Consider the following 23,892-nt stretch of genomic DNA (forward strand, 5'->3'; position numbering starts at 1 on the left):
AAAGTAATTAGATTGGCTTTTATAACACATAAGCCAATAAGACATTAAGACATTAAATACAGTGCTACTGCTAGTTATAAAATACAAGTTATAATGGGTACCCATTAATATATATCGACACCAGAGTCACTCTTTACTAGAGGTCATAAACTAAGACCCACTCGCTGGCTGACGAGACTGAGATTCAGAAGCAAATAAACATGGATAAAACTATTAAAAATCCCTGAACTGACCTTTTAACAGAGGATTATTTAGCAGTTATTATGCATTAATTCAGTGTTTCATTGTAATACATTATGACAGAAACACTTTATTTCAAGGGTCTGTAATAAACTACTTATAAGGCATTCAGAAATTGTGTTAACCATTCATTAATCATTACCCCCACATTAATAAACCATGTACTAATCATTAGTAAAGTATTTTTGCAGTCCCTAATCTAAAGTGAGTGCTATTTATACTTTATAAACACTGTGTACATTTTTTGAGTGACCAGTGTAACCTGGTGAAAAAATATGCACACCGCACAGGATGTTTAAGGAAATATTTAAGGAAACCTGTGTGAATAACTAGCTTATAAACATTTACAAATGTGGGAGTAATGAGTAATAAATGGTGAGCAAACAGTTTGTAAACGCCTTATAAATGGTTTACTATGGACCCTTAAAATAAAGTGTTACCCTAGGAGGTTGTTGGGCCAAGCAGCTACCTCAGCTGCTGCTGCTGCAGTCAAGTGCAGTGGAGGTAGGAAGAAAACAGAGAGAGAGAGAGAGCGAGAGAGAGAGAGAGAGAGAGAGAGACTGACACAGATTTACTGCCAGTTTTCATATTTTGGCCCTATATTATATATGTAATAGTAATTAACCCTTAGGATCGGGGAGACATGTATGAAAGACATATTTGCCATATAAGTAGTGTTACGAAGGTATAAAGAACCAAATTCTGTTTTCTCCATTTTGTTTTTCCAGGTTTCCTTTATCCCACTATAAACACTTCATGTTTTTCGCTCTCAACATCACTCTTTTTTCATAGAAAAACAACCAAATTGGATGTTCTTAGTCCACAACAACGCTTAAACAACATCAGGAGATGGCTTTTGAGGTCTGGGAAAAATCGACTAAATGTTTGGGTGTAGTTACCCTTTACTGCGGTGGAGCTAAAATTCCAGAGCTGAATTTTGGTCCCAGTCCACCCCTTGTGTGGGCTAATTCAATTTTTAATTCAGATTCTGTTATTGAGGCTTACTTCAAGCTATTCTTTGCCTGTGTGAGAGTTTGACTAAGGATTCTGAGCTTATGCTTTCGAAGAGCCCCTGATGATCTTCAATGCTCAAATGCTTCACATGTAGAGAGATACAGTATTATATTTTTGAGGTCTTGTGTTTGCATATGGTAGCCCTTAATACTCGGACCCGTATATACGGGTTGAAAATGTCAGATTTGGCCACTGATAAATGCCTAAATTGGAACGCAGTGGCTGTACAGTAATATGCTGTACATCACATCAGTGCCCTGGCTCTGTGCTTCACATCACTGCATAGGTATTGACTGACAAGATATTCTAAACTTGACCACGTCGTGCATTTTCTCATCATCTCCAAACTTTTCCCTTTCAATTGCTACCATGGTTATGCATGTGCTTTTCATATTTCTTCTGTAAGAAACATTTCAATTTAGCACTATCCAATTACACCAATTCCCACAAGTGTAAAGGGTTAACACACACTGATACAGATGTAGGGAGATACAATATTCTATTAATTGAGGTGTTGGTGTTTGGATATGTAAAAATAGCTCTTAGAACCCACATATTGATACTTTTGGCTTTACTCTAATTAGCACCTAGAATCATTCTAGATGAACACGGTTTTTCTGTCCATCTCAATGTTGTATAATCAAATTCAATTCCCTTTATTTCGGGCACGTTATGAGACTGACATCACCAGCACACATGAGTTGCATTCCAAAAACTCAAACCTGAGAGGGCCTGGAACGTTGCCATAGATTCAAGGCTTTGGTTCAAAATGAAAAAAGCTGTTCACGTCACAAAAATGCATCATAATGAAATTATCAAATAAAGGTGGCGAATGACACATACAGTTGAAGTCGGATGTTTACATACACCTCAGCCAAAAACATTTAAACTCCATTTTTCACAATTCCTGACATTTAATCCAAGTAAAAATTCCCTGTCTTAGGTCAGTTAGGATCACCACCTTATTTTAAGAATGTGAAATGTCAGAATAATAGTTCAGGAATTCGGAGACATATGTTTCCATAGCCTCCGTCTCCGCCTGTGAGAGGGGATACACGTGACTCCTGGGAAGAGCAGCGTCTTCCAGGAGATTTATCGCACAATCGCCCCATCGATGGGTTGGTAATTGAGTCGCCTTCTTTTTGGAGAAGGCAAGAGCCAAATCGGCATATTCAGGGGGAATGTGCATGGTGGAGACCTGGTCTGGACATTCCACTGAAGTAGCACCAACGGAAACCCCTAAACACCTCCCCGAGCACTCTTGCGACCACCCCGTGAGAGCCCTCTGTGGCCAAGAAACAGTGGGGTCATGACAAGCTAACCAGGGTAGGCCTAGGACCACGGGAAACACAGGAGAGTCAATAAGGAAGAGAATAATTCCCTCCTTGTGACCCCCCTGCGTCACCATGCCCAGAGGAGCAGTGGCCTCCCTAATCAACCCTGACCCTAATGGTCAACTATCTAAGGCGTGAACGGGGAAGGGCACAGCCACAGGAACAATGGGGATCCCTAAACTATGGGTGAACGATCTATAAAATTTCCAGCCGCGCCTGAATCGATGAGCGCCTTATGCTGGGAATGCAGGGAAAACTCAGGAAATGTGACATACACTCCCGGACGCGCTCCTCCACCCCTATACCCGGGGTACCTGCTCCTGCTGACTCCATAAGTTAGGTCCGGAATTCTGTAGGGGGTGCGTACTGGCGGCAGAGAAGTCAGGCGCAGGAGAGCAAAAACTGATTTACAACGGCACAGTTTAATAAACAAAACCACCGTAAACAGAACAATAAATCAATGGGTAAATAAAACCCGTTACACATCAGCATGACGTGCACAAGCACTACAATAACCAATTCCGGACAAGGACATGGGGGGAACAGAGGGTTAAATACACAACATGTAATGATGGAATTGAAACCAGGTGTGTGGGAAGACAAGACAAAACAAATGGAAAATGAAAGGTGGATCGGCGATGGCTAGAAGACCGGTGACGTCGACCGCCGATTTGCCGCCCGAACAAGGAGAGAGACCGACTTCGGCGGAAGTCTTGACAAACCCAAGTTAAACAATTTAAAGGCAAAGCCACAAAATACTAATTGAGTGTTTGTAAACTTCTGACCCACTGGGAATGTGATGAAAGAAGCTGAAATAAATCATTCTCTTTACTATTATTCTGACATTTCACATTCTTAAAATAAATGGTGATCCTAACTGACCTAAGACAGGGAATTTTTACTTGGATTAAATGTCAGGAATTGTGAAAAAAAACTGAGTTTAAATGTATTTGGCTGATAACAGTTCTGACATAAATGGATGTTATAGTGGCCTCCTGCTTTCTTTCAGGTGTAGGATCTTAATTTGATCACTCTTTTGTTGATGAGAATTTTGGGGCAAGGCAAGGTGCATTTGTGAAATTTCTGCAGTGACAACCATTCTTACCGAGCAATGCATACGCCATAGGAATTCTATGAGAATACTTGCTGACATAAAATGTATATTTTTCCAGCTTTGACTGGGAAACAACTGCAACAAATAAAACTCCCTTTATGCAAATTCGTTAAAAAAAACATAAAATCTCCTTCTCCATATTTATTTTACAAGTTTGCGTAGTTTGATTCGTTGCGGTAGTTTCCCAGTTAAAGCTGGAAAAATATCCATATTATGTGATGTCAAATATCATTGTGTTAATAGCATACGTGCCTTTTTGTGTCTTTTACCCAGCAATTTATTAATACAATTTGTATAGTGTGTATTCATACCATATATTCTGAAGGCTCCAGAAAGCACCCCCCATCTTTCCCCAAGGCAACATTAACTCACTGCTCCACATACAAAGATAGATAAACGACATTAAAAATCAGAATCAGCATGATCGCTTTTATTAAGACTTTCAGAACCTCCCTTAGTGACATCGTTCCTTGTGCCAAAATCCTAAGACAGTGTGTATTTCAATATAGGAATATATAACAGAACCATAGGTCTCATCATGCCCGTCCCAGTCTCATTCTCACACATACTCGTTAAGCCAGAATCATCCATGTGAGACTCAGTGTCCTTCCACCAGCCATACAGTTCGTCAACATGTCCTTACATTACCGTTCGCACTGCCAGTGGCAGTCAGAGTCGGTGAGTAACAGTTCACATGGAATCATTTTCAGTCCTTTTCCCCTGAATATTCCTTCTGCTTTTGCCCTGTTAGTCTCTTTCCACAGAGGTTGTCAGACCCATCTCCTCAAAATGTGACCGTATGAATAAGAAAACTATTGAAGACAGCCAACACTCAACCACCTCCTATGTATGGTCAGCTATTTATTGAGAGACCCTTTCATTTCATACAGAGTGCTAAATAGTGATACTTTGGTCTTTGTGCAATTTTTTTTATTTTAAATACAGGCGAGAAGATGAGGACATTTCAAAAGAAGTGTTGTGAAACACCTGGTTTTAACATCTACCCATACCCTGGAATGTACGTTGGAAGTGGAACAGCCATTGAGACAACACTCAGTACTGAGTCATAGACAGAGTCAGACGTTTGTGGTTTACTTAGAAGGTAATGGCAGGGCAGTCTTTGTTTATTTACTGAAACTATGGTCTCAAGCATTACTGGAAAAAAAGGGCATCATCCAATAACTTATAGTATTGTTTTTTTGGTGATTGTTTTTTGTCCTGTCAAATTGAAGTAAATGGAAATACATGTCAGGAGATCTCTTTGGGGTCTGTGCTAGACATTTTATACTTCAATATTCCATCATCAGAATAAAAACCCTGAGTAGAGTACTGTATTATTTAACGGTACATGGGGAAAGCCAATTAAAGCATGTGAATGGACCGCTAACTCAAGTAACTATTCAAAGCAACGCCTTAATTGTGAACAAGTTAGTGCTCTGTATTTAATAATTTACTTGACTGTTCTTGAGGCAATGCTTTCACTGAGAAGCAGTGTCTCCGTCTTAACCTCTTAGATTCATAATAGTTCTAAAGATAGCTCAAACAAACCACAGATCTCTATAAAGTCTCACAAGGTGGCTCCTATTAAAATACATGTGTTATATGACTGGAACAACTTCAATTATTTGGTAATCAACACTGAAATTGGTGCGGTAATGATTCAGCTCAGAGAAGAACACTATGTTCAAAGTCAACATTGTTTCTCAAATAAGAGGGGTGATTACTCCTTGTTTACACTTACTGTAACATTAAGTACTTCCAACTTCAAGACTGCTGGCCAAACGTTTGTTGCAACAGAAAGAACAAGGAGTCTATCAATAACCCAACAATTTACAAACGCACAGAGGCATGCACGCACACACACCATGATCGACGGGTGCAAAGCTCCTGTGCAATCTCAACTGGAGCACAACTGATTCCAAAGGCCTGTTTCTCCTCAAATGGGCAAAGAAGCAGGTGAAGGCATTTGTTTAGAAAATCACACTAAAATGCCTCTGCTCCTTAAAGGCACTTACAGGGACCACGGGAAAAAGTAACATTAATTCCATGATGTTAATTCTCTTAAGCTATGTAGTGCAGCTGCTGCCTCTTGGAACTCTAAAAGCCGCCGACGGGCACAGTCATGGCTTGTATGGAGAGCTATCTCAAGAAGATACATTCAGGTAACACGTTTGCAGTGAACACCTGAGCATTCAAGCCCTTACTCTGAGAAACAACGACTGGAGATGGCATGGACTCTGTCATGGTTTTCATACAGTACACGAAAGGGGTACAGCTTCTACCGTCTGCTTAAGGCTACACATGCCTATCTTTGACCCTCTACAGAGAATTCTTAAATGCCACCTATCAGTTGACGTATTAAGATTTGTTGCAAACACCTTAAATAGATGGTATTGTATACAACAACAAAAGAATGTTGGTCATAACATAGCAAAATTTGTGGATTTATGAAGAAGACAATGGTGTAAGTCCCTTGAAACAAAGAATTTAGACTTCGAATTTCAGCCTGGAAAGTGACTATTACGTGAAGTGCACAAACTGGCTTCCCCAGCCTCTTCAAGAACATGCCCTCTTTCTGTCCGAGTCTATGAACCACTTGGCCCATATTCAAGTCAAAATAAGCAGAAAGTAATCTTTATAAGGCAGCAACCTCAGCAACCCCTCTCTTCTTTCAAGCCAGGGTTTGTGTGACTATCATGGTCCACCATGAAGAAAGAGAATAAACAGAAACTTTTCCAGCTTACAGCCATCCCGCTGGGCGCACACTGGTTAAATCAACATTGTTTCAATACCATTTGTCAACGTATTGTGACATGGAATCAATGTGGAAAATACAAAAAGTAATCAAACAGTACTGATTTCATCTCCTTTCAACCAGCGTTGTAAGCATTGAAATGAGGGTAAAACCTCAACTTAAATACAATGACTTAACCTGAATAACAGATTGATACATCAATCTAATTTCAACATAATCATCAGGACTATGTATACGTTGAAAATGCATTGGAAATTCCACATATAAACGTAATATATACATATATATATATAATCCTATGTTCATCCAGGTTAAGTGTACAAAACATTAGGAATACCTACCTAATATTGAGCTATATCGCCCCCTCCTTTTTACCCTAAATTCTTGACACAAACCAGTGTGCCTGGCACCTACTACCATACCCCTTTCAAAGGCACTTAAATCTTTTGTCTTGCCCATTCACTCTTGGAATGGCACACAAACACAATCTATGTCTCAATTGTCTCAAGGTTTAAAAATCCTTCTTTAACCTGTCTCCTCCCCTTCATTTACACTGATTGAAGTGGAGTGAACATAGTGATCATAGCTTTCACCTGGCCAGTCTATGTAATGGAAAGACCAGGTGTTCCTAATGTTTTGTACACTAAGTGTTTGAAACTGGTTGACATTTTGTGTTGGGGAGTAGCGAACTACATGAAGTTCAACTAGTCATTTAACTACATTTGAAGAAGCTAGGTGGTAGTTGAACTAGTCAAAAATATATATATGTATGGGTGAAGTAGGAAATATTTTGGTGGGTTTTCGGCATCAGACCTGCCAAATTCTCACTTGAAACTTACATATTCTATTAAAATGACATATTCCATTAATGTATGACCCCAAAGTGAACTGTTCTTGCAATTTGTAGTCTATGACATTTCAAATTTACATACAATAATTTTTCTGAATGATGTACTTCGGATATATTGAACTACTTTTTCAAAGTAACCTTAGTTAAGTAAACTATATTTTTCTTAAGGGTAGCTTTCTTAAGGGTAGAATTTTATATTTGATTTAGACATATTTCGTTTGACCTAGTAAAATTGTATGTTTGAATCAACGTCAGTTTCAACTTCATGTCATCATGAAGAGGTCAATTCAGCATCCTAATTATAAGGCTAATGGTAACTACTTCTATACTTCTAAAGATCCAATCAGCCATAGTCGAATGACAGTATACCTAGCGTTGAAATGATGGTGGTCTTTGGGAAAATCAGATGTCAATGTAGCTTACATAATAAACCCAACCTCACTCCAAACTTACTTTCACATACAGCTAGTGTAAGAAAAGTTAGAGGAGTTACTTTCAACTATTCAAAAGTGTATGGAAGCTGACCAATGTCTAACTGTGTTGACATGATAGGTCAGCTGAATTGAACACAACTTGTTTCTCAAGCTAAGCAGGGTACATAGAGGAAGGCATCTATCTGTATGGTAGACTTGTTTCACTGAAGTGCATTACATCTCCGTAGGTGTCAATGTTCAGGCAGGAATCGTTGGACTGTGGCTTACCATTTTATTTCAATATACATCTATTTAGGTTGATGGCATGACGTTGAAACAATGATTCAAACATACCATTTTACTATCAGCATTGAAACAAGTTCAAATAACATATGTCTAATCAAATATGAAATTAAACTTCATTTCAACCACCCAAAGTTGAAGATTTTTTACATGTCTACGTGGAATTTTCAACGCAATTTCCACGTATTTAATTGTTATGATGATTATGTTGAAATTAGACTTATGTAACAACCTGTTAATCAGGTTAAGTCTCTGTAGTTAAGTTGAAGTTTTACCCTAATTTCAATGATGAAAACTTTGTTCAAATCCAATGTATTTTCCACGTCACAATACATTGACAAATTACATTTAAACAACCAGTGTGTGTCCAGTGGGATGTCTCTGTTTCCAATAGGATTTTTGACAACCCCTGAACTGGGCGGCCATTTCGGATCAAAAGGATAACGTCAGGGCTGATGACAAGCCCAGCATCTACAAGTTGTCGTACATGTGCAGGGTACGCTCCAGCTGTTGGCCCACACGCTGGTAGAAGGCGATCTGCTGTTTGATGTAGGCCTGCATCATCTCCTTGAAGTCCACCTCGCGGCGCTGGTGGAAGTGGTTCATCTCAGCCTGTAGAGCAAATCCCACTGTCCGGCAGCGTTTACGCACTCCGTCTGCCTCTTCCTGGTCCATTTTCCCTTCGTCGCTCATCCGCTGACTCTCTTTGACCTTGGCGAAAGCACCTGAGGAAAGAGAGAGCAGTTGGCGGTTAGCTAGCTACTGATAAATGAGTGTTACTACCTGTGGAGGGAGAAGTTTGCGGTTAGCTAGCTACCGATACAATAGAAAGGCTATGACCTGTGGAGAGAGCAGTTAGCAAGCTACCGATAAAATGAATATGCTATGACTTGTGGGCTAGCTAGCTACCGATACAAGGGAAATGCTACTACTACCAGTGCATGCGTGTGGACCTAGTATATGTGTGTGACCTGTATATTCAGGTTAGACATTTGAATGGCGTTCGAATTTGAGGGCTATGATCAGTAATTGTAAAAACTTGTACGACTTGTTCATTTGCTTTTTTTTTTTTTTTTAAGTTTTATTACGTTTTCTTGTTTTTCAATCAACCAACAAAACACATTCCACATTCACAGATGTGACAGACTTTTAAAAAATAGAAATAAAGAATAATAATAATAATATATATTTTTAAAAGAATAATAATAAATAATAATATATAATTATAAAAAAATACAAATATATATAAAACTTGCAGCAGCACTATCAAGGTTCTTATTAGCTATTTCCAGCCTTAGCTGAGACGACGAGCAAATAATTAGTTTTTAGATTTTACAGCACCTTACACAACATGTATCTGCTCATTTCCCTAATCACCCCATTCACTCTGTCCAATTTGAAATATAGTTGAGTAGTGGAGACCAGAATCTATCTAACTTGGGCTGTCTCTTGCAGAGGTCATAAGTGAGCTTTTCAAGAGGGAAAAAGTCAACAATCTGGTCAATCCACATTTTAAATGTAGGAGGGGTATTAGAGGTCCACAATAGAAGAATATATTTCTTAGCAAAGTATGTAATAGTCATAAGCAAAGTTCATATGTTTTTGAGACATTTTGGAAAACATGACAACCTTGTGAGACTTTAGCTTCCTCATAGTCTCGTAAAACCTGTCCTTTGCTGAGCTGGAATATTACAGTAGACAAGAGATTGGCAAGATAAGGCACCCTCCAACCTTTAACTTCTTTGGGATAGGGGGCAGCATTTTCACTTTTTGATGAATAGCGTGCCCAGAGTAAACTGCCTCCTACTTAGTCCCAGATGCTAATATATGCATTATAAGTAGTATTGGATAGAAAACACTTTGAAGTTTCTAAAACTGTTTGAATGATGTCTGTGAGTATAACATAACTCATATGGCAGGCAAAAACCTGAGAAAACATCCAAACAGGAAGTGGGAAATCTGAGGTTTGTAGTTTTTGAACTCCCTATCGAATACACAGTGGGATATGGGTCACCTTGCACTTCCTAAGGCTTCCACTCGATGTCAACCGTCTTTAGAGCGTTGTTTCAGGCTTCTAGTGTGAAGGGAGGACGGATGAGAGATGTTTGACCAAGGGGTCTGGCAGCAGCCTCGTTCTCACTCACGCGCATTTCACATGAGAGGTAGCTCTCGTTCCATTGCACAATGGAATTCTCCGATTGGAACATTATTGAACATTTATGATAAAAACATCCTAAAGATTGATTCTATACTTAGTTTGACAAGTTTCTACGACCTGTAATATAACTTTTTGAACTTTTCGTCCGACGTTCGGCTGGACCTGAACGTGCGTTTGGATTTGTTTACCAAACGCCCTAACAAAAGAAGCTATTTGGACATAAATGATGGACATTATCGAACAAATCAAACATTTATTGTGGAACTGGGATTCCTGGGAGTGTATTCTGATGAAGATCATCAAAGGTAAGTGAATATTTATAATGCTATTTCTGACTAATGTTGACTGCGCAACATGGCGGATATTTATTTTGGCTGGTTTGGGCTTTGAGTGCCGTACTCAGATTATGCTTTTTCCGGAAAGTTTTTTTGAAATCTGACACAGTGGTTGCATTAAAGAGAAGTATATCTAAAGTTCCATGCATAACACTTTAATTTTCATCAACATTTAGAATGAGTACTTCTGTGAACAGATGTGGCTCTCTGCAAAATCACAGCATGTTTTTGAAATACTGAACATAACACACCAATGTAAAATTAGATTTTTGGATATAAATATGCACTTTATCAAACAAAACATACATGTATTGTGTAACATGAAGTCCTATGAGTGTCATCTGATGAAGATCATCAACGGTTAGTGATTAATTTTATCTCTATTTGTGGTTTTTGTGACTCCTCTCTTTGGCTGGAAAAATGGCTGGGTTTTTCTGTGACTTGGTGGTGACCTAACATAATCGTTTGTGGAACTTTCGCTGTAAAGCATTTTTGAAATCAGAATCTGTGGGTGGATTAACGAGAATTTTATCTTTAAAATGGTGCCTAATACTTGTATGTTTGAGAAATTTGATTTATGAGATTTCTGTTGATTTGTATTTGGCGCCCTGCAATTTCATTGGCAGAATCTGCTTTAGACCAAATAGAGCATATTACGCCACAGACTTAACTGCTACAGTAACAGTACACAAATCATGTTACTGTAAGAAACAACAGCTAACACAACTCACTGAATTCAAAACAGATGTAGCAATTAAATGTTGCTTCCTTCATCAAGCTTTCAAGTGTTCACAATCTTACTACATTACACATGTAGGCTAGGCTTCTCATCGACGGGGCTGTAGTGGAGCAGGTTGAGAGCTTCAAGTTCCTTGGTGTCCACATCAACAACAAACTAGAATGGTCCAAACACACCAAGACAGTTGTGAAGAGGGCACGACAAAGCCTATTCCCCCTCAGGAAACTAAAACGATTTGGCATGGGTCCTAAGATCCTCAAAAGGTTCTGCAGCTGCAACATCGAGAGCATGGTTGCATCACTGCCTGGTACGGCAATTGCTCGGCCTCTGACCGCAAGGCACTACAGAGGGTAGTGCGTACAGCCCAGTACATCACTGGGGCTAAGCTGCCTGCCATCCAGGACGGTGTCAGAGGAAGGCCCTAAAAATTGTCAAAGATCCCAGCCACCCCAGTCATAGACTGTTCTCTCTACTACCGCATGGCAAGCGATACCGAAGTGCCAAGTCTAGGACAAAAAGGCTTCTCAACAGTTTTTACCCCCAAGCCATAAGACTCCTGAACAAGTAATGAAATGGCTACCCGGACTATTTACATATTGTGCCCCCCCACCCCTCTTTTTACGCTGCTGCTACTCTCTGTTTATCATATATATATATAGTCACTTTAACTATACATTCATGCACATACTACCTCAATTGGGCCGACCAACCAGTGCTCCCGCACATTGGCTAACCGGGCTATCTGCATTGTGTCCCACCCACCACCCGCCAATCTCTCTTTTACGCCACTGCTACTCTCTGTTCATCATATATGCATAGTCACTAACCATATCTACATGTACATACTACCTCAATCAGCCTGACTAACCGGTGTCTGTATGTAGCCTCGCTACTTTTATAGCCTCGCTACTGTATATAGCCTGTCTTTTTACTGTTGTTTTATTTCTTTACCTACCTATTGTTCACCTAATACCCTTTTTGCACTATTGGTTAGAGCCTGTAAGTAAGCATTTCACTGTAAGGTTGTATTCAGCGCACGTGACAAATAAACTTTGATTTGATAGGCACTAATTTATGTACCTCTCTGTCACCTGGAACTGCATGGGAAATGGTCCAGGAACACAAAGTAAAGCACAAAGGATAATTCCCAAGGCCTAGTCAGCCCTTCCCCCTCTAAAGGGCCAGTACTGACTATTGAATGTTTGATAGAATAATACTATAGTATCTATGTCTGGTATCTATCTGAAACGTGATCACTGAAGATAACTCTGATGCTACCTATATGGATGTATGATCTCTGTGGTAACTTGTATCTGTACAGAGTGAACTCTAAACTCTCAACCAATTCTTTCTAGTCAACGTCAACTCATTGCCTCATGCTTGCTTGTATATTTGAATTATCTTTATGAAGTCAGATAAACATTTTGAAGACAGTGTCATGGTGTGTTCGTAACCGTGGGAAGTGGGAATTTACCACATATGAATGGGAAAAATCCCTTGAACGGTCCTCCAACTGGTCATTACTCGTGAGAAACTCATCTATCATCCTGAGCACCCACTTCTCCCACATGGTGACCTCTGATGTCACCTACTAAGGAAATAGCCTCTATAATAGGGTTGGGATGGATCCAGATTTTCATATCATCATACAGTCCTTCTCTCATCTCGGGATTTATGTTATTACCGGTTTAGTACAAAAGGGTTCACCAAAAAGCAAAAAAGCTCATTGGGCGTCTATTACAAGAACGCAAAAAAAAAATTGCACACGTAATAGCGAATTTCCAAGGAGGCTGTTGGCAAAATATACAAACGAGAGCAAACAAAAATAAACCAATTGCAAAGACAGGCAATCTAGCTCATAAAGTTATACATATATAGGTGGTAACTACTGAATGTAATTTTTGGTCAGTTTGGACATTCAAAAGCGAATGTAAACGAGAGACATTGCGCAAATAACCAATGTTTTGACATATACTTGTCTATAGCAGGATTCTTTCTCTTCACAACTGGCTTCTTGATTATTGCAGCTCAATGGGTATAACTTTTGTTGACAATTTTGATTCCTTTTGGAAGCAAAACACGTTTCATAAGGAGGATGAGATCCACCCAAATCATTTGGGTGTCTGGATCTTTTCACAGCACTATAAGGCTGCGTTGAGACAATGACCCAAGTCCAGCTCAGTTAATCCCTACCTGAGTCATCATAATGCTTTAGCAAATGTACCTAATTTATATCCCTCTAACTGCCCTGAATACCTCTGCTGATCCTACAGCTATTGCATGCAGCAATCATATGCTTTTGAACCAGATTTATGCTGTTAGCACTTAGACGGTGTGCCCTATTAGGAAGTACACTATGTGCAGCTCACCCTGCACTAACATAAATAAAATGAGAATATCTACTCTGCTAATCTTTCCAGTAAAGCAATGAAAACAATCAAGCATCCCAGAAAAGTTATCAAAATAGCCCACGTTAACATATGTTAAGAAACAAGGTTCATTAAAATAATAACTTGCTACCGACTGATATTGTCAACTAATTTAATTATTTTTTCATTGGCAAGATTAGCAAACTTAGGCATGACATGCCAGCAACAAATGCTGACACAACACATCCAAGTATATCTGACCAAATTATGAAAGACAAGAATTTTAATTTTGAATTCCGTAAAGAGAATGTGGAAGAGGCCAAAAAATTTGGACAACAATGACAAGCCACAGGGGTCTGACAAAATGGAACATTTTGGAAGATGACTGCGGATAAGAGTGTACGATATTGCCACTCCTATTTGCCATATCTTCAATTTAAGCCTACTAGAAAGTGTGTGCCCTCAGGCCTGAAGGGAAGAAAAAGTCATTCCGCTACCTAAGAATAGTAAAGCCCCCTTTACTGGCTCAAATAGCCGACCAATCAGCCTGCTACAAACCCTTAGATACGTTTTGGACCAGATATCTGTTTGACCAGATACAATGCTATTTTACAGTAAACAAATTGACAACAGACTTTCAGCACTCTTATAGGGAAGGACATTCAACAACCCAGCCAAATAGCATTGCACTTCTGTTGTCATCTGATGAAAATGAAGCTATTTTCTGCAGAATGTGTTGCACAAATGTATATTCTGTGAAGGAAACTATAGATGCACATCCCTGATCACTCTATTGAAGCAAAAAAAAACACTGTTGACTTTCAATATAAAACGTGACCCCTGTCAATACACAGCTAAGCTCATATGCTCCGGCTTTCTCCCGTTGTGCTATTTACAAACAAACACATGACTGGTTCAACTGTTCTGGGGAACGATGGTAAGCTTCATAATGTGACAGGTGAAATTAAGAAACCAATCTGCTTTATCTCCTAATGCATTGCACAAGTTGACTACAGGCATTTACTTAAAAAGTAGCTACGAATATAAAAATATATTGAAAAACTTCGAATAAATAGTTTCAACGGTATTGAGGGTATTGAAAAACCATGCAATGGTTATTTCCAAATTCCTATGTATAGGGTATATACGGTATACCGCCCAAACCTATTATATAACAGCATTTCCTTAAATGCAACATCAAAACATTATTTAATTAACTATTTAACTCTATAATTTGTTTACAAGCATGATAGCTGTCTTTTTTGTTTATGATTCACGCAGCTTGTTGGTCATTAGTAGAGCTGAGCTATTATTGCTTTTTGAGGTTGGTTTGGTTTCGGTAAAAAAAATCAATTTTGGTTTTGATACATTTTTTCTAAACATTAAATGCACTATGCATTATGTGGGTTGAATGCTGTAACAACACAGAATAAAACCATTTTTAAAAGTCCCATGATGTTAGCGACTGCCCATTACTGCTTATCACTTATTAACCATCATTTATTCACTTTATTACTTTATTTTAATACAATATTTCAGCTGTTGTGTAATTTACATTTATTTTTTTGATGACTTTATTATTTCATTCAAGTCATCATCTCATCTCTATAGAGCTGCTGCCTGTGCTGCTTGACAAAATCACTATTTTTGTTACGATGTGCGCAACTGGTTGAAGGTAAGTCAGGTGCAGGAGAGCAGAGATGGGTGATAACAGGCGCACTTTATTCATGCCCATGGAAAACAGCGATAATGTCCAAAGTACACAAACGGTACAATAAACAAAACACACGGGTCAAACACATACCCGGCGCAAACCAGCCTGATGTGAACCACACGTAACAAACAAACAATTCCACACACAGACATGGGGGGAACAGAGGGTAATATACATTAATCGCTCAGCGGTAGCCAATCGTCTTTTTCAATGAGTTCAAATCACATGAATGCATCCAACTGGCATTTATGATTTCACAACTTGTAAATTCCCACCTCCCACATGGTTACAAATGCAGCATCAAAGTAGAAACTTGAGAGGCCCAACATAACAATCAGGTCACAACAAACAATGCCAGGAACATTGTGAATGCTGAACATTGTGAATGGCATCTCATTGTCCTGCTGTACCAAACCCAACCGTGACCCTAAAACCGCAATATGTGCACCATGTGTTTGGTGAATTTTTACACCCCTACCGTCAATACTTTATTTTATTTTATTAAGCTTACCGGTAGTCCCCAGTCACATGTTATTTACAAGCACACAACAATAAGAGACCGGAGCTTTGTTGTGCAGCACACACCAGGTGATCTAGTTACAGTATGAAATTCACAACTAAATGTTTGCCAGCTAGATATCTTATAACCTAACTATTAAGTTAACGGTCTAAAATGTGCTAAATGTTCTGCAGTTGTGAATTTGGTTGCTAACTTAGTAGCTAGTTATCTTTCTAAGTTGTTAGCTTCTTGCAATCAAGCTCCTCTTGGCAACAGCAGACTCTCCTGGTTTGAGAGCCTTTATGTCTAATATTTGTTTTGTGCATGTAGCAAACTGTGAGTAGCATTGTAGTTACTTGTATAACTTTATGAACTGACATGTCTGTAGTGCAAATAGTTTATGTCAGAGGAGATTGTATAATAACTGCATATTCGCTATGGAACTTTACAGTCAAAAGTTTTAGAACACCTACTCATTCAAGGGTTTTTCTTTATTTTTTACTATTTTCTAAATTGTACAATAACAGTGAAGACATCAAAACTATTAAATTACACATATGGAATCATGTAGTAACCAAAAAAGTGTTAAACATATCAAAATGTATTTTATATTTGAGATTCTTCAAATAGCCACCCTTTGCCTTGATGACAGCTTTGCACACTCTTAGCATTCTCCCAACCAACTTCACCTGGAATGCTTTTCCAACAGCTTTAAAGGAGTTCCAACATACGCTTCGCACTTGTTGGCTGCTTTTCCTTCACTCTGCGGTCCGACTCATCCCGAACAATCTCAATTTGGTTGATGTTGGGGGATTGTGGAGGCCAGGTCATCTGATGCAACACTCCATCACTCTCCTTCTTGGTAAAATAGCCCTTACACAGCATGGAGGTGTGTTGGGTCATTGTCCTGTTGAAAAACAAATTATAGTCCCACTAAGCCCAAACCAGATGGGATGGCGTACTGTATCTCTGCAGAATGCTGTGGTAGGTGGAATGAGTAGGTGATCTAAAACTTTTGACCTGAACTCTCTTTTGAAGAACATATCAAGACTGTTTCAAGGACAGCTTTTTTTCCATCTACGTAACATTGCAAAAATCAGAAACTTTCTGTCCAAAAATGATGCAGGAAAATGTATCCATGCTTTTGTCACTTCTAGGTTAGACTACTGCAATGCTCTACTTTCCGGCTACCCGGATAAAGCACTAAATAAACTTCAGTTAGTGCTAAATACGGCTGCTAGAATCCTGACTAGAACCCAAAAAAATTATCATATTACTCCAGTGCTAGCTTCCCTACACTGGCTTCCTGTCAAGGCAAGGGATGATTTCAAGGTTTTACTGCTAACCTACAAAGCATTACATGGGCTTGCTCCTACTTACAGTGCCTTGCGAAAGTATTCGGCCCCCTTGAACTTTGCGACCTTTTGCCACATTTCAGGCTTCAAACATAAAGATATAAAATTGTATTTTTTTGTGAAGAATCAACAACAAGTGGGACACAATCATGAAGTGGAACGACATTTATTGGATATTTCAAACTTTTTTAACAAATCAAAAACTGAAAAATTGGGCGTGCAAAATTATTCAGCCCCTTTACTTTCAGTGCAGCAAACTCTCTCCAGAAGTTCAGTAAGGATCTCTGAATTATCCAATGTTGACCTAAATGACTAATGATGATAAATACAATCCACCTGTGTGTAATCAAGTCTCCGTATAAATGCACCTGCATTATGCCATGTCCCTTAAGAAGAAAAGACTGGAATGTGGATCTTACGCAATGGTCACAGGTTTCCCTGTGTATATGTTATAACGTACATAACATATGAAAATATTGTATCTGTCCATTACGTACATGGGGCATTTCAGAACCTACACTGTGATTGATGTGCTAAATAAATACAATTAGTAATAGTGGTAGTCATCATAGTAGTAATGGTAGTTGTAGAAAATTGGTATCCCTTTACTCATGTCAATCCACTGGAATAAATGCTTACTAATAAATGTCCCAATGGCCTAGAAAGTCACCACTATATTTGTTTATTTAGTCCAACCAGATGGCTTTCCTCAGCTACTGTACCACCACTTGTGACCATTCTAAGTTGTGGAGAGAATTGAGCTATATTATAAGTCACAGTGAGAGTGAAACTGGCATGCTAACCATGCTATGCAATTGAGGAAGAGTGACAGAAAGAGAGAAGGGGGAATAGAGAGGAAGAGGAGAGAGGGTGAGAGGGGTGGGGGGCGGAAGAGATTAATTGTGAACACAACCACTCTGGTGAATTAAACACAGGAATCTCCAGTACAATTTTGTGCATTCCCCTTTCCCACACAGGCCTCCAGACTGCTACCATTTAGGGACAGTTCAATATTTATTTGGGGGTAGTCCAAATAGGGGAGGATTGTTAAAAATAAATTGCTTTTGGGAGGGTTGTTGGACCCTTTGACTTGGCTGTGCGAGTAAAACATTTTTGTTGGTCGCATCGGTGTGAGCTGCACATTCTACATGGTCACCTCACTCAAAGCATCTAATTGTTTTAGGAGGCTAAAAACAAGATTTGGTCATACAGTAAAGTGCATTCTCCTATAATGTCTGCCCTGCTGCTGTGCCTGTTTCGCAGGGGCCTGGATGCTGTGATGAGTGAGCCACTCTCAATGGCTCTCCCACTGTGCTCCGGGAGAAAAAATATGCTTCCTGATTGTATAACATTTCAAAATCAAGAAGAAAACAAAACAGCTATCCTGTGTAATACTTGTTGTCAGAGTTGAAGAGAGGGGGTTCTCAGCTTTCTGTAGGTATACGTTTTATGTTTCAACTAAATTTTGAGCTCTATAGCAACTATTTTTGCGACCAACATATTTTATATGGCTTTGCGATACAGAGCGCACCAAATGCGCATTGGCCATTGGGCCTCATTGGGTAGTAGGCTAAGACTGCTACGTTTTTTTAGGACATTACATTTACTGTTATATTAATACATGGCTACTACCAGTGGGTATTATATTTAGAATAACGATATGTTTTGAGTTTCCACTTACTCAGGTTGTGAATTAAATCTGCCTATGATATTCATTCACATAAAGATATAGGCAAATTCATGTTTATTGAACTAAAACATATCTATTAGGGCTGTCCCCGATTGAAAAAGATCTTGGTCGACCGAGTCGTCCTAGTCTTTTGACTAATTGATTGGTCTAAATGTTTCAACTGATTTTTACCATGTTTGAATAATAAAATCAACTACATATGCACTGAGCTTGTCTGATGCTTTAAGCACACACAAATGACTCAAGAAAGAGCCTGATGATCACACTGTGTTAAAAAAAATTGCCAGCGCATGCCTGTGTGACTGAAGCACGTTGTCTCACTCTACTTCCTACTGCAGCGAAATGGCACCAATGCACAGCAAGTGTTTATTGAACTGTCTGTGCTGAAGCTGCAAAATAATTTCAGTCATTTATTAGTCTCTTTTTTTGACTGAAAAGTTATGTTACCGAAATCCCTAATTTGTTTACGAAAAACATGACCTATTCCCTCAACCCTGCTCTCTTTACGTGGATCAAGTAAGCGTCACAGGCGACCAATAGGGCCTGACCTATTTATTTTGAAATGGCTGTTTATCCAATGAAAGCCTATCCACAATTTAACTTCATTGGGATGAAAAGCGTGTCCGAAGTAAACTGCCTGCTACTCAGGCCCAGAAGCTAAGATATGCATATTATTAGTATATTTGGATAGAAATCACTCTGAAGTTTCTAAAACAGTTTGAGTATAACATAACTTATTTGGCAGGCGAAACCCCGAGGACAAACCATTCAGAATTTTTTTTGAGGTCACTCTCTTTTCTTTTTTTTTCTTTTTTTCTTTTTTTACCCCCCAATTTAGTGGTATCCAATTGTTGTAGTAGCTACTATCTTGTCTCATCGCTACAACTCCCGTACGGGCTCGGGAGAGACGAAGGTTGAAAGTCATGCGTCCTCCGATACACAACCCAACCAGACTGCTTCTTAACACAGCATCCAACCCGGAAGCCAGCCGCACCAATGTGTCGGAGGCTACACCGTGCACCTGGCAACCTTGGTTAGCGCGCACTGCGCCCGGCCCGCCACAGGAGTCGCTGGTGCGCGATGAGACAAGGACATCCCCACGACGCAAGGCCAATTGTGGCGCAGTGGTTAACGGCGCTGTACTGCAGCGCCAGCTGTGCCACCAGAGACCCTGGGTTCGTCGTCCGGGTTAGGGAGGGTTTGGCTAATCTACTTGGCTGCTGACTGTTTGTAATGTTTTGTCTGCTGAGCGCTGTCCACAGATAATCGCATGGTTAGCTTTCACCGTAAAGCCTTTTTGATATCTGACACAGCGGCTGGATTAACAACAAGCTAAGCTTTATTTTGATGTGTTGCACTTTTGATTTCATGAAAGTTAAATATTTATAGAAATGTAATTTGAATTTGGCGCACTGCAATTTCACCAGAATTTGTTGAGATGGGACGCTAGCGTCTCACTGACCCATATGAAGTTAAAAACCGATGTCAAAGCTGCCGTGCATACCTATATGATGTTATTATGCCACGTAAAATGTTGCGCTATACGTGCAACACAGCATTACTAACCTAGCCCACACAATGTCTGCTGTGTGGATCGAGCAGTCAACAAGTCGAGCAGTCATTTGAAAGAGTAAGAAAATTTAAGCGAAACAACTCAAAGTCAAAATCCATTAAAGCCAAGATAATGGAATTCATTGCCCTTGACAATCAACTGTTCTCTGTCGTGGGTGATGTTGGCTTTCGCCAATCGGTCAAGTACCGGTACACACTACCAACTGCGCTATTTTTCAGATGTTGCCCTACCGGAGTTACACAGCGTCACAACTATTAGCTTCATGACATACATACTATGGAACGCTTTGCGTGTCAATACAGTAGCACTGTCAAAGCTGTACAAAAAAAGTCTACAAACAAGCAAACACTGGCCACGAACGATGTGTTTACAATATCGTGTTGGTAATAAAGCATAATTTGTTCGACCGCAACTTCTGGGGTAGCTAGCTTTCGCTTGGTACCTAGCTAGCACCAATACAACCAGCCTGAAAACAATGACCAGCAGAAACTGCAGTCATTTTCATTATTCTTAGCAATTCCTTCCAGTTCTCTGCTGCCAATGACTGGAACGAACTGCAAAAATCACTGAAGCTGGAGACTCATATCTCCCTCACTAGCTTTAAGCACCAGCTGTCAGAGCAGCTCACAGATTAATGCACCTGTACATAGCCCATCTGTAAATAGCACATTCAACTACCTCATCCCCATACTGTTATTTATTTTGCTCCTTTGCACCCCAGTATCTACTTGCACACTCATCTTCTGTACATCTATCACTTCAGTGTTTAATTGCTATATTGTAATTATTTCACCACTATGGCCTATTTATTGCCTTACCTCCCCTTTCCTACCTTATTTGCACACACTTTTTCTATTGTATTATTGACTGTATGTTTGTTTATTCCATGTGTAACTCTGTGTTGTTGTTTGTGTCGCACTGCTTTGCTTTATCTTGGCCAGGTCGCAGTTGTAAATGAAAACTTGTTCACAACTAGCCTACCTGGTTAAATAAAGGTGAAATAAAATAAATGTAAAATATATATATATATGTATATAGCCAGCTAACTAAACTCAAAAAAAAAAAACGTCCTCTCACTGTGAACTGCGTTGATTTTCAGCTTAACATGTATAAACATTTGTATGAACAATTCAAGATTCAACAACTGAGACATAAACTAAACAAGTTCCACAGATATGTGACTAACAGAAATGGAATAATGTGTCCCTGAACAAAAGGGGGGGTCAAAATCCAAAGTAACAGTCAGTATCTGGTGTGGCCACCCGCTGCATTAAGTACTGCAGTGCATCTCCTCCTCATGGACTGCACCGGATTTGCCAGTATTTGCTGTGAGATGTTACCCCACTCTTCCACCAAAGCACCTGCAAGTTCCTGGACATTTCTGGGGGGAATGGCCCTAGCCCTCAACCTCCGATCCAACAGGTCCCAGACATGCTCAATGGGATTGAGATCCGGGCTCTTCACTGGCCATGGCAGAACACTGACATTCCTGTATTGCAGGAAATCACGCACAGAACAAGCAGTATGGCTGGTGACATTGTCATGCTGGATGAGCCTGGAAGGGTACAGTGCCTTGCGAAAGTATTCGGCCCCCTTGAACTTTGCGACCTTTTGCCACATTTCAGGCTTCAAACATAAAGATATAAAACTGTATTTTTTTTGCGAAGAATCAACAACAAGTGGGACACAATCATGAAGTGGAATAACATTTATTGGATATTTCAAACTTTTTTAACAAATCAAAAACTGAAGAATTGGGCGTGCAAAATTATTCAGCCCCTTTACTTTCAGTGCAGCAAACTCTCTCCAGAAGTTCAGTGAGGATCTCTGAATGATCCAATGTTGACCTAAATGACTAATGATGATAAATACAATCCACCTGTGTGTAATCAAGTCTCCGTATAAATGCACCTGCACGGTGATAGTCTCAGAGGTCCGTTAAAAGCGCAGAGAGCATCATGAAGAACAAGGAACACACCAGGCAGGTCCGAGATATTGTTGTGAAGAAGTTTAAAGCCGGATTTGGATCCCAAGGAGCACTGTGCAAGCGATAATATTGAAATGGAAGGAGTATCAGACCACTGCAAATCTACCAAGACCTGGCCGTCCCTCTAAACTTTCAGCTCATACAAGGAGAAGACTGATCAGAGATGCAACCAAGAGGCCCATGATCACTCTGGATGAACTGCAAAGATCTACAGCTGAGGTGGGAGACTCTGTCCATAGGACAACAATCAGTCGTATATCGCACAAATCTGGCCTTTATGGAAGAGTGGCAAGAAGAAAGCCATTTCTTAAAGATATCCATAAAAAGTGTTGTTTAAAGTTTGCCACAAGCCACCTGGGAGACACACCAAACATGTGGAAGAAGGTGCTCTGGTCAGATGAAACCAAAATTGAACTTTTTGGCAACAATGCAAAACGTTATGTTTGGCGTAAAAGCAACACAGCTGAACACACCATCCCCACTGTCAAACATGGTGGTGGCAGCATCATGGTTTGGGCCTGCTTTTCTTCAGCAGTGACAGGGAAGATGGTTAAAATTGATGGGAAGATGGATGGAGCCAAATACAGGACCATTCTGGAAGAAAAACCTGATGGAGTGTGCAAAAGACCTGAGGCTGGGACGGAGATTTGTCTTCCAACAAGACAATGATCCAAAACATAAAGCAAAATCTACAATGGAATGGTTCAAAAATAAACATATCCAGGTGTTAGAATGGCCAAGTCAAAGTCCAGACCTGAATCCAATCGAGAATCTGTGGAAAGAACTGAAAACTGCTGTTCACAAATGCTCTCCATCCAACCTCACTGAGCTTGAGCTGTTTTGCAAGGAGGAATGGGAAAAATTTCAGTCTCTCGATGTGCAAAACTGATAGACATACCCCAAGCGACTTATAGCTGTAATCGCAGCAAAAGGTGGCGCTACAAAGTATTAACTTAAGGGGGCTGAATAATTTTGCACGCCCAATTTTTCAGTTTTTGATTTGTTAAAAAAGTTTGAAATATCCAATAAATGTCGTTCCACTTCATGATTGTGTCCCACTTGTTGTTGATTCTTCACAAAAAAATACAGTTTTATATCTTTATGTTTGAAGCCTGAAATGTGGCAAAAGGTCGCAAAGTTCAAGGGGGCCGAATACTTTCGCAAGGCACTGTATCACATGAGGGAGGAGGATGTCTTCCCTGTAACGCACAGCGTTGAGATTTCCTGCAATGACAACAAACTCAGTCCGATGATGCTGTGACACACCGCCCCAGACCATGACGGACTCTCCACCTCCAAATCGATCCTCCTCCAGAGTACAGGCCTCGGTGTAACGCTCATTCCTTCGACGATAAACGCAAATCCGACCCTCACCCTAGGTGAGACAAAACCGCGACTCGTCAGTGAAGAGCACTTTTTGCCAGTCCTGTCTGGTCCAGCGACAGTGGGG

General features: G+C 39.8%; 1 protein-coding gene across 1 annotated transcript in view; it reads right to left on the bottom strand.

Moving 5' to 3' along the window:
- Nucleotides 1-4,117: 4,117 nt before the first annotated feature.
- The window catches only part of LOC139368380 (sorting nexin 33), a 38,267-nt gene continuing 18,492 nt past the window's right edge, over nt 4,118-23,892 (bottom strand). The window contains exons 2-3 of the mRNA XM_071107176.1: nt 8,320-8,748; nt 4,118-6,609 (exon numbers count right to left, since the gene is read on the bottom strand). Coding sequence (XP_070963277.1) covers nt 8,495-8,748 — 254 coding nt within the window. The 3' untranslated portion in view covers nt 4,118-6,609; nt 8,320-8,494. The remainder of the gene's footprint in view (nt 6,610-8,319; nt 8,749-23,892) is intronic.

Source organism: Oncorhynchus clarkii, chromosome 2 (assembly GCF_045791955.1).
Source record: "Oncorhynchus clarkii lewisi isolate Uvic-CL-2024 chromosome 2, UVic_Ocla_1.0, whole genome shotgun sequence".
Classification (NCBI taxonomy): Eukaryota; Metazoa; Chordata; class Actinopteri; order Salmoniformes; family Salmonidae; genus Oncorhynchus; species Oncorhynchus clarkii.